The following is a 15952-nucleotide window of genomic DNA, read 5'->3' as shown; positions in this document are numbered from 1 at the left end:
TATTATCTCATCCAAGCACTATCCAAAAATAAGTTCACTTCTTTAAGAGAAATGAGATAGTCTGAAGTATGATGATCTTGGGATTTTTCTCTATCCTGCCACTTTTATTACATACCTGTCCACTAAATATTATTTTGAAAAAAACCTACTGAGAAAACATATATTTTAGACATTAGCACCACAAGAGAATAGACAAGAGAAGTATACCACAGAAAATCATTTCAAGATGTTTTGAACTTAAAGTTCAAAGTTTTGGTTTTTCATGAGAGCATTATGTTCTAATAAACCAGTCATTTTCAAGGCACTCTTTTCTAATGTAAAATGTGTACAAAGCTTTTCTGGATAGCATGACTTTGCTTCTATGATATAAGAGGTTAAATCTGAATTATTTGGATCTGAATTTGCCTGCGAAATCCTCCAGATTAGAATAGACCATTTAAATGCTGTTGGATTGGAGTTTATGAAAAAATGTTCAAAAGACTATTTTGAACTTAATGTTAAATGTGTTTTATTAAACTATCAACCTTTTTATTATAAACTAATATTTCATCAAATTTCATCAGCCCCTATATTCAGATCATCCTAAAATGTTGATAAAACATTGATGCTGTGAGAAATTTAAAAATATGAATCTGTTGGGATAAAGGCTACATCGCCCACAAATGATTAAAGCCCTAAAATATATATCTTCTTATACTGGACTTCTGATATACATGTTTACATTTCAGAAGGTTTTAACTGGTATCATGTACCTTCTGCAAATGACAATGAAAATCTTTGAAGCTGGGAGTCCTGATGTGTTTGATAATCAGGGGTCTGAATAAAGGGTTTTCACTGTATGTCTACACAAACACATGCTTATGTTTAACTCAGTGTATTGGACAATTTTGAACTGTAGACACCAGGCCATTTATGATGTAATTGATGGAAATACGCTTTGCATGCAACAAAGGCCCATCTTATTAAAAGGTAAATGTTACAAAAATAATGTGTAGTATAAATGCATCTTTAAAACAACCCAGAGCATTCATCTTTGATAAATAAACTTTTCTGCATGAAATCGTATTTAAAAGCTAACTTGCAGCAGCAACGTCTTTTTTTTTTGGTGACAATTCAATATTTTGTTCTTTTTGTGGGTGTTCTGTTTGTTTGCAGTCAGATGAGTGAGCCTCATAGCGGTTTGACGCTCAAATGTGCCAAGTGTGGAGTAGTTTCAACAACAGCTTTGTCAGCCACCACCGCCAGTAACGCCATGTTAGTCCCAATCATTTACATCTTCTTGTTACAAATCTTTTTACAGTGCATGTGAGAAAAATGCTATTGTGGAAAAAAAAAAGTCGTGTTTGCTAATATTGGAGCTAAGAGCATACTTAAATATATATAAGTGGCAACTGCCTTTATAACTATTGTGGGATTGGCTATAAAAAATAAATAAAACTATCCAATGTTATCTGCTTTATGGTTTCCAAGTTAATGGTCTTGGTACCACATCCAAGAATGCTTTGTTGAACGGGGGTTTGGTTATTGCCTGGGGCGTGACATGCGGCTACGTAATGTTGCTCTCTCTGTCTCTCAACAGGGCGTCCCTTTGGAGTTCCTGCGTGGTGCTGCCCCTTCTGGCTCTGACATGGATGTCTGCAGTTCTGGCCATGACAGACAAACGCTCCATATTGTTTCAAATACTTTTTGCCGTGTTTGATTCTTTGCAAGGTTTTGTGATAGTCATGGTTCACTGCATTCTTCGGAGAGAGGTAAGAAAGAGAATTCCTCTGGCAGATAGAGATGATGGTTAGATGAATATTTTCCTTGTTAACAAATAGGATCATTCATTTTAATACCTTGGGATTAAAATCATCTCTTCTAAAGGCAATCATTTGGAAAGTCAAAGCTAAAGGAGAAGCTATAAGGCAAAGTTCAAGAGGGTTCTTTGGACCTTGAAAGTGACAGTTAAAAGTTAAAATAGATGGGACTGTGCAAGAGAAGATGCTTCCAGGGGTCCCAGACACCAGGGAGATTAGAGTCAAGAGAGGTGATAGGGTAGAGAGAAGTCTGTAAGAGACACTGGTAGGTGGGGGAGTGGGGTGGCATATTTTTAAGAGGCATAGTTCATAAACGTAATACAATGATATCTCTTAAACCCATTCCCAGCTGCTTCTGCACACAGCATATCCCCATTCCTTCATACTTAACTTATTACATTTTAAATAGAAAATGTTGAGGATTACTGGATGGTTTTTGTGTCTCTATACTAAATTAAGGTTGCTAAAGGTGCATGATTTTGAGATGGATGTTTATACTTTAAAAATACAAAAAAAAAATGTACACAATGCAACACAAAAGGCGGTAATTGTCCCCAGGAACTATAGATCTAAATTCACAGCATTTCTCCAGGTCATGGTTGAGGTTTATTGTCAGCAGTGAGGAAAACAAGTCCTCCTTCATGAGTTGAGACACCAACCTGCACCGAATCCACTGAGCAGTGATAGATGTCGGACGTGATTTGTTTTGTGAGAAAATATTGTTTTCCAGCCAGTGCAAAAATTATGCTGAGTGCTTGCAAGCACTGACACAGTGTTTACAAGGTTTATGAGTCATTTTTGTGTTTACTCTGGGGACAGTGGCAACTAAAACACAATGACACAGTGCCATGCCAGTAATTTTGAGGAAATGGCCTACACTGTCATTTCTCATTATCCAGCTTGTTTGAAAACTTTATTATGATGTGCACGTTGCAGAAAGACTCATGTGTGTACGACTGCACACCACACAGTTTTTACAGTGATATGTGAAGGTAACCGAAGGTTTTTCACCTGATTTACCAGATGGGGAGAACAATATTTCTGAGCTGCTTCAGTAAGGTACAGATGTCAGCAATAAAACCACATGTGTATTCCAAGAACATTATATGATGAAAAGAAGAGTGACTTCACATTACAAAGGAGGCAATATTTCATCATCTAAAAATATGATTTAGCTTATAGCTGCCAAGCCCTTTAATTCCCTCGTCACAAATTTCTACCTAGAATATCAGCATTAAAAATCTTGCAAGTATTCAATCCTTTGTAGACCCAAATTAAGTAAAAGTTAAGGGGAAATTGAATAATTTAGGGCTGTGTAATTCTCCAACGATAGCTGCCTTGTGGGTCTTCTGCATTATCTGTAATGTGTTTATGTAACAAAACTGTTCTAAGCAAAGAGACACAGGATGCATTTTTGATTGACAATTAAGGATGAACGTTGCGGGTTTTAAGCAAGATACATAATACATTTATGCAGTTTTCAGATGATAATAACACTGTAGGTGTTAAAGAGGAGAAAAGTATCCTATCTCTAAATAAGCCTCTCTTTTTCTTCAGAAATATGCTTTGGAGATAGCCCTAGGCTATGTTAAAAATATTCAGGTTTTAAAATAACAGATATTTTGATGGTTTATTATCAAATTTTTGCTCCTTACATGAAGAAAAAAATTTGGCATACAAATTTATTTCCATCAGAACTTTTCCATAGTTGCTAATTGGACTAATAACCATCAAAAACATGATTTAAGGGTAATTAAATCAAATCCTATAATAAAAGCTTCTGCTAAGTAGATATCTGTAAATATATGTTTCCTGTTTTAATAGGGAGTAAAAGTATGGATATTGGCCCTGTTATTATTGCATTTTCAATGATTAATTCAAATTGAATAGTTTTATAGCTGATAAATTAATGGCAGAGTGTCATCACTCTCATTTCCAAAAATTGAAATGAAGAATCACATAGCCATTATTTTCACATTGACCTTAAAAATACCCTGTAACACTGCTGTAAGTACACAGAGCAGATGTCAGTTATAGGGCAAATCTCTTTCAGAATTTCTCAAAGGATGTTTTTACTGAAAAAAACAAAAGAACCTTGTTTAAAAAGGTTTTGCAAATCCCAAGGATCACATCAAAAGAAGGCCTCACTGGGTTCAGAGAAACTCATCTTGACCTTCTAACTGCGTATGGCCTAACACACCAGCAATAAGTCTGTCTCATATTACCTGTGATCACACTGTGCTAACTTTAAGCACAGTCCAGGAGAATAGGAGCATCTTCCCATATCCTCAATGTCTCCTCTGAACAGAAGTTCCATAAAAATACACCAAAGCAAATGGTCTAGATAGCTACCTCTAAAATACTGGGTAATGACGCCTATCAAACTACCTGATAATCCCATAGGAGATTTTAGGAATAGAATTTTATCTCTACTGCCTCTTTCACTTTAAAATATTTTTTACAATAACTCAGGATGATTTGTATGGATTTTTCTTCATTAAAAATGTATAAGCAGTGTAAGAAATATTTCCTTCAATTTAGTGAGAGACTGGATACAGATACACTTTTTTTTTCCTGTGTATTTTTGACTTGCAGTAACATAATTTGGTCATTTATAGTCTTTAATTATTCTTCCAATATGAATTCAAAGCCTTTTCCTATATTTACTTTTGTAATCTTCCTGCGAAGGAGGTGGGTGTGCACAAGGGAGGAATATGGTCTTGCAGTTGAAGAAAGAGAAAAGAAACAAAATAGTATAACAGGCATTTTAAATGTGATGTGTATGGGGCTTGATTTATTCTAAATGTGCCTTTGCTTTTAGTGGATCCAATTTTAAAACCAAATCATTTCACGTCAGAAGGGAAGAGAAAAATGATCACTTTGGTTCTGGCAACTCAATTATATTCCACATTTAAAAAAAAAAAAGCAAATTGATTATTTGCATAACAATTTGTTGCAACCTCCAGATTGACATCTTAATATATAAATTTCATAAAATTTGTATTCTTGAAAATACAATTTTGTCTTCTGAAGCTACTCTGTTGAATTGCTTTGGTAGATGCTTCTGACAAAAGAGAAAACAAAAAGAGGGAATAAGAAAAAAAATGATTTATCACACATCACTTGCAGCAACAAAACATAGATCTTGGAAGCTAATATGTGTAATACCTAATAAGATAGAATCTAATAGAATAAATATAGATGCTTTCTTCATTTATTCATCATTCCTTGATTAGAATTCATTTGCATTAAACACATAACGACATCTACTATTTACTATTCTCCACATTGCTATGGAAATTCAAACTACACAAGTTATGAAACCTTTGAAATAGTTACTGTTGCTAGGAAACCACTTTCTTGGTGCCTGCACATTCTTCTCATCTCTCCTGTCTCTGGCTGTGCCTGGCTCTAAGACAATCTTACAGCTTAATGTCAGAGGGGGAAAATCACAAGATTGTGATACAAAATAAGCTACAATAAAACCCTTTCACTAAATGGAAGGAAAGAGGCAAGTGCTTAAATAGATGACTTTGTTGTATCAGTGTGTGAGGGTCTGTGGCTGCTCTGTAGTGGCAGTAGAAGGGCCAAGCTCCTCAGGGGGTCTAGGCTGCACCAGATGAGGTCCCAGAATCTTCATCCAAACCCAGGAAGCAATTTTGTAACAAAGTGCTTGAAATAAACATGAACAGCTTTCTCTTTCTTTCTTTCCCTCTTTCTCTCTTCCTCTCATTCCCCTCTGCCTCTTTTTTTTTTTCCTTCCAATTTCCAATTTGGTCTTATTTCCATAAAGAATACAGCTAAACAAAATGATTTACAAGTACATGACTGTGAATATATAAAACAGACGAGCATCCTTACCGATCTCATCTAAAACAAATGTTCTCCCCCAAATCATTAAAAAAAAATAAATGAAGACAATAGCAGTGAAATAACTAGAGAGCAGTTGGAAAAGAGGTCATACTGCATATAATATAGTTCAGATTGAGAGTCGCATGAATCTCCAAGCCTGACTATTTACAGGGAAATTAGGTATGACTCATCATTACGGAAGTGCTTACGGATACGCCAATCTGTGCACGCCCTTAATGAGGGAGGGCAGGAGTTTCAGTTGGCCTCTGGAGAGGAGGGAGTGCGTGATAGGAGACTTCAGAATGCAATGGGTCCTGAGCAGAAAAATTGGGTCAGAAGATTAAGGAAGTGAAAGTTTCATGTAAGGGAAGATGGAGAGAGATTATTAGGCATGAGGTTTCCATGGAATGGAGCCTGCGGTGAATATAAAATAGTCCTCTCTGAGGCCATCTGGGATACATGGAGGCATGAAGCAAGTGATGTGATCCTACATACTAGAGTGATTAAAAAAAAAAAGTTTATAACTGCAACCCCAAGAGAAAGACAGTACTGACAACATTTGAGTGCATAGCATTGATTAAGTGATGTTTTTAGAGCTTGGCTGTTCAGTGGCCATGCTAAGAGGTGTGGTGTGTCATGTCATGTCATGAAGAAGTTCGATAGATTTCGTAGAGTTAGTGAGTGGTCCAGGGTGGGAGGCTCAGGGTGCCACTGATTCTAAGATTCTCAGTTGCTCAGAAGGATAAAGATTTAAGGGAAAAGGGCGTGGGTTGCTAAGAGCCTTTTCTTTGTCAGGCTGAATTGAAAGTTCAAGAAGAAATACATTTAAAAATCATTTTGTTTCTTGTGTTTGTTTTCCGGGAATGGGAGAATGGCTCATTGTACTGCAATGAAGCTGAATTTTATCAGAACAGAGAATGGAAAGCATGAAGAGTGCCTTTAAGTAGGAACATGGATGTGACATACATGAGCAAGGATCGTATGCTTCTATTCCTATGTACTTACTCCCAGAAATCACCAGCCTCCCTTATTCCATTTCTTTTTTTTTTTTTTAAGATTTTATTTATTTGACAGAGATCACAAGTAGGCAGAGAGGCAGGCAAAGAGAGAGGAAGGGAAGCAGGCTCCCTGCTGAGCAGAGAGCCGGATGCGGGACCCGATCCCAGGACCCTGAGATCATGACCTGAGCTGAAGGCAGAGGCTTTAACCCACTGAACCACCCAGGCGCCCCCTTATTCCGTTTCTTATAAATCCTACTTCTCCTTCCAGATTAGGCTTTCCTGACCTGAGCATAATCACAATTATATTATGAATATTTTCATCAGTCTTAATCTGCACCTGTGGTTCTCCAAACCCAGGCAGAGATCTAGGAGCTTTAACCAGAGCATGAAATCAGATGAGTAAAGTGGCATCAGTGAACAAATTGAGACACAGAGTGCATGGCAGAGATTGGCAAACTCAGGCATGTCTGCCAGGTGGCATCCAACCTGGGCTTGCTTTACTTAAAATTCTTCCGAGTCTCTGGCCACAAGGATAGGCAAATCCCACTTCCCACTCCTCCGGGTTCCCTGGGATCCCACCTTGCAACATTGTTAAACTAGTGGCAGAAAGTTGAATGTGTCTGGAATAGAGGTTTAAAATAAATATAAGAATAGAGGTCAGAATTAAGTTTTCATTTTCTGCCTTGAAATGGGTGGCATGAGACTAAAATTAAGTATCTTCTGTGAAGACCTTAGTGGGGGTGTCTGACATAGAACTTCCCTTCCTCCTTTTCTCATTTGCATGCTAAAGAAACAGTGCTCCATTTTTTCAGATCATATATGTGACATGTCCTCTAGGGGAGCTTACTGTTACCCTCAAAACTGGTACAAAACAAGGTAAAAAGCTGCAACAGTTTTGAGAGTGATAGATCCTTTAGGTGTTCAAAAATTCCAGTAAACGAAAGTCATTAGGACTGAAATTTAGGAGTAAAGTCCCTATTTTCCCTTCCATGTAAAGCAAAGGACAAACCATTTTTATTTCCTTTGCTATCAGAGAAGTCATGTAATGCTTTCATAAAGTGAAGTCATTTGTGTTATTTATGTCAGTTGGCATAATATACATGAAATTGAGAATAATCTTCCTGGTTCACTTAATGATTAAATTATATGGAATTTAATATGATTAAAAAGAGCTGAGTCATTTATTTCCTATGAATCAATAGAAACAATAGTAGACATTAGATCCAGGAAAAAAATAGAATGCATAAGAAATCCCCCCCCCAACAAGCTAACAATCTCAAATAATTATAAGGATGAAACTTAATTTCTTTGCTTGACTTAAAATGATCCTCACAAATAGAAAATCAAGAACTGGAGGTAAAACTGCCTTCTTAAAAGATAAAGATTTGGGGTCTGAGCTGCTTGGTCGCTAAATCCAGAGCCCATTTCAAACTGTGCAGCTCTTGCCGTGAGGTTTCTCTCAGTTGCAACGCTGCCAAGCATTGCTTGGTGCTCTTCCCCAGCAATCTCTAAATCTGGCACCAACTTTCACAGTGACACTCTGCCAGCTGCCTTCAGAGTGAGGACCAACTGAGAAGCTCTGGGCTTGCTGCTCCTGAGAGGATGCAGACCGCTGTTCTGTGCAGGGTGGGGGGACACGGAAGCGAGACACACCCTGGCAAACAACTTTGAATTCATGCCTCACCCAGGAAACCATCCACAATAAAAGGGTGTGTGGCTTTGCAGGAGTTTTTAGAGCAGCCCCCCGGCAGGACCTAGATGGGATAACTTTGGTGGTGCCGCTGATGGATACTTGCAGAAGACAGCCTTGATGCCTTATTCCTTTCCCCTCACCTTGTTTTTGACATTCTTTTTTTTAATTTCACAACATGACATCAGATTTCCTTAAAGTGCCCCAGATATTCAGAGACTGTTTCCATACTTGTTCTTTGCTACTCCCCCAATACTTTTTAACCTTTGTCCGGCTGTCAGTTAAGGTTAAAGGCCTACTGGAAGAGTATTGTAAAAAGAGGATATTTTGGAGGCTAGATTTTAATTGTGCTATCATATGTCAGACATTTAATTGTTCAAGACAAGTTTATTAAAAACTGTATTTACTGGGATGCCTGGGTGGCTCCGTCAGTTGGGTGTCTGCCTTTGGCTCACGTTATGATGATCCCAGAGTCCTGGGATAGATCCCCCATCGGGCTCCTTGCTCAACAGGGAGCCAGCTTCTCCCTTGCTCTGCCTGCCGCTCCCCCAGCTTGTGCTCACTCTGACACATAAACAAAAACCTTAAAAAAAAAAATAAAAATTGTATTTCCTGGTCTTGTGTAAGTTTTAAAAAAATATATTACAAGAGTTATATAAAATTTTTTTAATTAAATTGTTAACTAAAAGAAATGCCTTGTTCCCCACAAACAGTAAATCAGGTGAATGAGTTTAAATGATAAATATGTGAATCTTCTAACAACTGTTTTTCTTCAGTCTTAACCACAAGGTGAGAAACACCAAAACTATTACTGTCCTGCAGTGTAAATATGACAGTTGGCACAGAAGATTTTAATATCAGGATGGGATAGCCAAATATAGATTCTGTCTTTGTTTTTTATGCTTTCTTCTTGTCTAGAATTAAGGTCCTTGCAGACTTGCTTTTTAAAAAATTCCAGTTGTTCTCCACCAGTACAATTCACATTGATTCACCAAAGATAGATAAGTCTTTTTGTTTACTTGATAGAAAATTCAATTAATTATCAAAATGTTTCCAAATAGGTACAGATAAATTTTCCAGGTACTGTCTATCCCGAAACCCTTTTTTCTGTGATGAGGAATATGCCTTATGAAATCTAGCCTAATCGTTCCTCCCTGACTGTGTTGGACAAATATTTAAGGCTAATTCATCTAGATTGCCTGAATGCATTTTTAAGGTTTTGTAAAAATCAAACAGAGCATTCGGAATCAAGTAGAATTTCTCCTGCAAAGCTTTCTGCATTAGAAGTAACAGAAGCACTGAAAAGTGTCAGAGAATCTAGCACTTAAATTATGGCATTTATGTGACTATTAAAGTGACTTTGAATTTACTGGAGAATTTTTATGCTTTTCTGTTTTATGTTTCTTCCGAATAGCATTGACTGATTCACAAAGCTGACATCATTCTCCAGGGTAGAAATGCCCTTAATCCATTGTCATATTTGGGAATTTAGTAATTTTGAAGTATTGATTTTGTGTGTGTATGCTATGAAAAAGAGATTTCTTTTATGTCTCCTTTAAGCGATAGGGTAGTAGATTTTGAAGAGAAATTTAGCAGAAGTTGCTTTTCCATATTTCATTGTCAGACAAAAATATCTGACAGCTAGACTCTGAAGGTCTGAAAATAGAGTGGTTAGCATGGACCAGTTAAATTAATGTTTGGTATTACCAAGTGCCACTTTCATATGTTATATATGCTAGTATTTAGAAAGAGATTTGAAAAAAATTTTCATGTGACAAACTCCTGGAAGGCAGTATTTCTAACATATGGTTTAGCTACCTTTAAAAATTATGTTTCTTATCAGTCACCTTGGGGCACAAACAGAAAATTAGCACATACCTATTTTTCTGAGGTTAGTTCTTTGGACTTTTTCTTTTTTCTTTCTTAGTGTTTTTCCCCAGTGCAAATTTCTGTGTAGCAAACAGTGATCATCTGACAAACACTAGACTCATTACCAATTTTTGATTATTAATGTGTCACTCATGACTTAACAGCTATTACTTCTTAACCTAAAAAGGAGGATCCTGAAAGTATTTGCATCTAAAGAATCTAACTTTTCCCATGTCATGAGTCCTTCAAGGGAGAAGCTGGAAGGTTTAGTTCTAAATATTTATCTAGTTCTTCAGGAAAAGATGATGAGACTAGATTTCCCTGAACCTATACTTGTATTGATGTTTTTGAAGGAGGAAAGAAGAAATTATCTTGCCTATTAATAGCAGGCAACTCCTCACTCTCTTTTGCTAGTAAACCTCAGGTTTAGAAATATTAGAAGCCGAGGACAGAAAAGAGGTGAGAGAGTGTTGAGTCCATCCCCCACTCCCTAAATTCACAGCCATATCTGGCCACATCACCAGAATTAGAACCTGAGGTGGAGAAAAAGAAGTAGACAGAGGTCTCCTTACTGTACTGGTTGGCCAGGGCTCTGTGGTGGTGACTAAACCCCACGTCACTTCCAAATCTTGCAATGATAACTTAGAACATGGGTGAGAGGGGCTCGGTTTTCTTCTGGCCAATACATACACTGTATACATCTCACAGCAAAACAGTGGCAGGATATTTTATGTCCACACTTTTCAGAAGTAAAAGACCATTCGTTATGTGTTTACTTTGGTTGTCTGTGTGATGACGCCTTGGTAAAACGGGATATGCAACATCATGTCTGCTTTGTTTTTTAATCCAATAAAACAGATCATAATAAACTAGACGGAGAATATCAGTCTTGTGAAGTCAAAACAACAAAATAGGAAAATGACCTATCATTGACTGGGATAGGAAGCTACTTGTGATAATGCCTATCAATAGCTTGTTAGGAGCCTAATGAGCCACAGGAAGTGGGAAGGACACGTTACTGTGATGGCATCATGTGATCAGAATAACTACCCATTGATTTATGTGTTTGCTATTCATTGATTCATGTTTATTCACTTAATAAAGGATTTAATGTTCTTCAGGTTTCCTTATGATATGTGTTTCTTTGCTCAGAATCCAATTGTGAATGCTTATGAAGGAAATTTGTCTTTGCAAAGTGATCTTCTTCCTTTTATTTTTTTTAAGATGACCAGGAAAAGAGTCTTTCGTTAACTTTTTGTTTTGTTGTGTTTTGCTTTTACACCAGGGCACATGGTACTTGAAGGGAGACGAGAAATAGTTGCCCCAATATGATCCTTTCTGTGAGACATAAAGGGAAAATCCCAAATCAGTTCCAGTCAAAAGATCATGGAGTAATCTCATTTCTGTGATGTTTAAAGCTATTACGAAGATTATGCCGTAGCAAATTGGAAATCCCCCTTGAAAGACATACACATTGTTTATAACACTGAAAATAAATCTGCCTTCTGGCAAGAATTACTGATTTTTCAGCCAGACACAGCCCTGGTGAGAACTGAGGAGTTCCCAGCACCTCCCCCTATAGATTATGGCGAGTGATGGATGCGGTTGGCATAAAGTCCAGGGATACTAGGATATGTATTAAGAAGTAAGCAAAATGGGTATTAGACATAAAACAATGATAGTTATCATTTCTCAGTTGATTGCCAATATAGACAATATCGGGTCATTACCAAGAGAGAAGAAAATTAATGGGTTTCTGCTCCCCCCTACAGGTTCAGGATGCATTTAGATGCCGATTGAGAAACTGTCAGGACCCGATCAATGCTGATTCTTCAAGTTCTTTCCCTAATGGGCATGCTCAAATAATGGTGAGCTTTCATTTTCCTTCTGACTGTTGATTAATTCATGATTTGTGACAGGAATAAACAAAATATTCTTAGTACTAAAAAGTATCCAAGTCCATTTCGAGTGACTTTGGCTTTAGTTCATGAACATATTTTGAGCTATCAGATAAGTGTTCCATCCGGAATGCTCAGGAGTCCTGGTGTGTTGAGTGTGGGGTTTCTGTGCAACACCAGAGAGTATTTTCATCCCTGCACAGAATAAGGGATAACAGTTTGTCCACAGGAACATGTTTGTTTACAGACCAGAACACTATGGACCTACACTTCTGGTCATAAAGCAGTGGTTCTTAGCCTTGTCTGTGCATTAGAATCTACACTCCAGACCAGTGAAATCAGAATGTCTGGGGTGGGAACCCCAGGTATTGGCGGTTCCAATATGCAGCCTCAGATTAGAACCACTGCCCTAAGGCAGAAGGGTGTGGGCCTCAATTCCAATTAAAGGTCAGTCACTGTACAGGAGCTGGACTGCTGAGATTAAGGGGTCCCATAGGCAAAAGCACTTTGATGTCTTTTAGAAATTAGATAAGATGTAAACTATGACTCATTAAAAATAGGGCTTAAATAGAGACTTCTTTTATCATATATTCAATTTATTATGAGTGTTTTTGGATTACACAACATAAACTAGTTGAAAGGATATACTAATAACTAAGGCTTGGGAAGGAATTACCAATTCTGTATTAAAATAAATAGATAAATACTGAAATTTCTAATTTAAAATATTAAAATAAATTTTAAAAATTCTAAATAATATCTTCCAGTGTATGACTAGAAGAATTTAATTAAGACAGGCTCTTTTAATTTTTGTCATTTAAAAAAATTAACTGATCTGTTTGGGGGTAATATAGGGATGAATGTGAACTCTAGCAAGTTCTAGACCAAATTAGTGTTGTTCAGTCTTCAATTTTAATTCCTAAATCTCAAAGGCTTTTGTCAATTTGAATGAAAATGGATCATTAGAAGAGCCTAGTTTGACTATTAAAGGTTTGACAAAGCTATATTATATGATACTACATTGTAAATAATATACTCAAAGTGAATACTTTATAAAAAACAAAGACATTTATTTAACTATGTTCATAATAATACACATTATTTTTTTTTGTGGTTTAAGAAATTATCTTGAAGCTCTATCCTTTTATAGACGGTGTCAGTCTCCCGACTGAAGATGACAGTGGGTAGTGTATTGCTTTATTAAAATTGTATGCCAGTTTTCTACTGCTTTAATTCAACATTTGGTCTCTAAGAAACAGGCTTGAAAACAATTTGATTATTCCTCAAGAAACTTATTTTGCACAGAACAATAATCTAGTACTGCCTAGTCAGGTATCTGTAAACTTTAATCTAGTTAGTAAAAGTCACTCGAGGTCTTCATTAAAGGTTGATTCTATGCCTTATGATTTGTTGTTACAGACAGACTTTGAAAAGGATGTAGACATTGCTTGTCGATCAGGTAAGAATATTTGGATTTTGAAAATAACATGAGGGAAGTGAAATCACTTTTATGATTTTGATTTTAATGAAAATGCCACAGTTTACACATCACTTATTCATGTGGATGAATAAATAGAATCTTTCAAAGGGAAAGCATTGTAACAGCAGAATGTGGTAGAGGGGGAGGGATGGGGGCTGCAGGGAGAATGAGGATTGACAGAGAAACGAAGAATGGCTCCTAGGAAGCACAGTGACAAAGGGAAAGCACGGACTTGGAGACTTCCATTCCACTGCTCCCTGGTTGTCAGGGGTAAGGCCAGTGAGTTTGGCCTCTGTGTGCCTCACTTTCATCATCTGTGGACTATGGGCTGTTGCCAGGATGAAATACATTGTGTGTGTGTGTGTGTGTGTGTGTGTGTATCCTAGCTGTTGCCATTGCTACCTGCTTAGCAGAGCCCAGAAGAAACCATGCAGTGCTCTCTGTTTTAGAGAGCTAGGGTCCCATGGATGGTGTCCCTTATGGTTATCCTCAGCCCGGGGCTAAATTTTCACCAGGAGTCGATGACTCAAGAGTTTCAAAGGAAATTACATGTTCCATTTTTTGGATAATTCCAGTTGTTGCAAATGTTTCTGTATATTGAGATATAATAATATAGCTTATTTTATATTGTATTCATTGACTTTAGTGCTGCCTTCTAAAATCAGAATGGCTGTCTACTTTATCCAAATATCCAGATGTTTGGAAGCAAATCCCATTTAGTCCAGTCCAAGCCCTTTTTCTCCAGACTAAACCAACCACGGTTCCTCATTCATTGCTCATAGTATCCTCCTGGGCAGGCATGGTGCCCATGGAGCCTCCAGTCTGTCAGTAGATTTTAAATTATGGTGCCCAAATGTATACACTTATTCAGCATTTCTCACACTTGGCTCTTATATTAATGTTATCTACATTTGCATTTCATTTAATAACAACTGGTACTGTTACTACTGTCAACTTGTCAAGACTTCTTGTTGTTGTCAGGACTTTACCAGTAGAGGATGAGGTAAAAGTTCTGGGTTTTTTCCTTGAAGAAAAATCTGGCCTTGTATTTATCTCTGTTTGCTATTTGCTAGTTTCAGGTTAGTATTCTATCCATTTGAAATTTTTTGACCATTGAAAGGTTGATGAGAATACCTTCTAAATAATTTATTCAAACTGTCAATCAGGGAATTGGATGGGAAGAGAATGGGTGTAGAACCCTCCTGTGTTCAGTAGGGCACCTCCCACCACCCTTTAAGTATACTTTTCAGATTGACCTCATAACCATGAAACATCTTTGCAGGTTGTAAGATCAGAGTTGTCATAATCACAAGAACATGAGAGACTAAGTTCATAGTCTCATTTCTGAATTCAGTGAAAATACTCTGTGTAGATTATGGTCATAGCAGAGCAGTAGAATAACTATCATAACTTGGCAACCCACATTGGGTCTGGGGGTAGGAGATTAGGAATCACTCTTTCTTATTTAATATCTAACAAAATATTGCTAAGAAACAGCCTCATTAGTGTTTGGTTTCCAAAGTCTGCCATTTCTGTTTTTGGACAACTGATAAAACATTTTCCCTCTGCTCTCAATAATTTCTCAAAGATCACTGGCTATGGTGCCAGGTTCAAATCTGCGTTCTAAGATGGATGTGATCTGTCTGGGTTCCAGAAGCCTGAGTTTCTTTAAAATAATTAGTTATTCATTTAATTCCTATTTTCCAACATTTAGTTTAGCTTCCTTTCAGCCTTTTCTGGTATACTCTTTATAGTTGTCCTTGATAGAGAACCAGGAGAGGAACAAAGTAGTTTTATCCAGACCAACCTTGTTAGCATCACCTGGGAACCTGTTCAAAGTATGCACTTTCAGGCCCTACCCCAGATCTACTGTGGGGCGGGGTACAGTTATCCGTGTTCTTGCCAGCTGTCCCGGTACTCTAATGCATGCTGATGTCGGAAAACCGCTGTACTGGACCATCCTCCCCAAGCCGTGGTCTCATCTGTCAGTATTCATCCTGCTCTCTTGTTAAGTTACCTTTTTTCCCCAGACTTCGTGGCATTCTGGGATTTAGTGTTCCTGAACTGTTATTTTGTTGAAAAATATTCTTATAATTTTCTTTTTTCTTTTTGTCTGTGCCCCTTTTAACTGAGCTCATCAGGAATTTGCCTCAAATTTTCCCTTAGAGGTTCCTGTTCAGTTCAGTTTTAAAGTTTCAATTCATGGACTCCAAGTAATCTTCCTCTAATTTTGTTGAAATTCACTTTCCCAAAGGGTGGAATACATATCTGATTATGCAAAATACTGAGGTGCTTTTTGTTTTGCTGTGCTGTATGAATGTTTTGCCCTTTACAACTTAATTAATTTCTCGTAAAAGTCCCAT

At 37.2% G+C, this 15952-nt stretch overlaps 1 protein-coding gene across 4 annotated transcripts in view; it reads left to right on the top strand.

Annotated features, from left to right (window-relative positions):
* The window catches only part of ADGRB3 (adhesion G protein-coupled receptor B3), a 721557-nt gene that overhangs the window by 666084 nt on the left and 39521 nt on the right, over window positions 1–15952 (top strand). For 3 of the 4 annotated variants that reach the window (XM_032864447.1, XM_032864444.1, XM_032864446.1), the window contains 4 exons: window positions 1156–1254; window positions 1580–1751; window positions 11984–12079; window positions 13529–13568. In XM_032864447.1, the coding sequence (XP_032720338.1) occupies window positions 1156–1254; window positions 1580–1751; window positions 11984–12079; window positions 13529–13568 (407 nt within the window). The remainder of the gene's footprint in view (window positions 1–1155; window positions 1255–1579; window positions 1752–11983; window positions 12080–13528; window positions 13569–15952) is intronic. The other variant, XM_032864448.1, reaches the window with a different exon arrangement.

The sequence above is a fragment of the Lontra canadensis genome, unplaced genomic scaffold, assembly GCF_010015895.1.
Source record: "Lontra canadensis isolate GAN:19392208 unplaced genomic scaffold, GSC_riverotter_1.0 scaffold27, whole genome shotgun sequence".
Classification (NCBI taxonomy): domain Eukaryota; kingdom Metazoa; phylum Chordata; class Mammalia; order Carnivora; family Mustelidae; genus Lontra; species Lontra canadensis.
The sequence above is the reverse complement of the archived record's forward strand: the minus strand, read 5'-3'. Positions and strand labels throughout refer to the sequence as shown.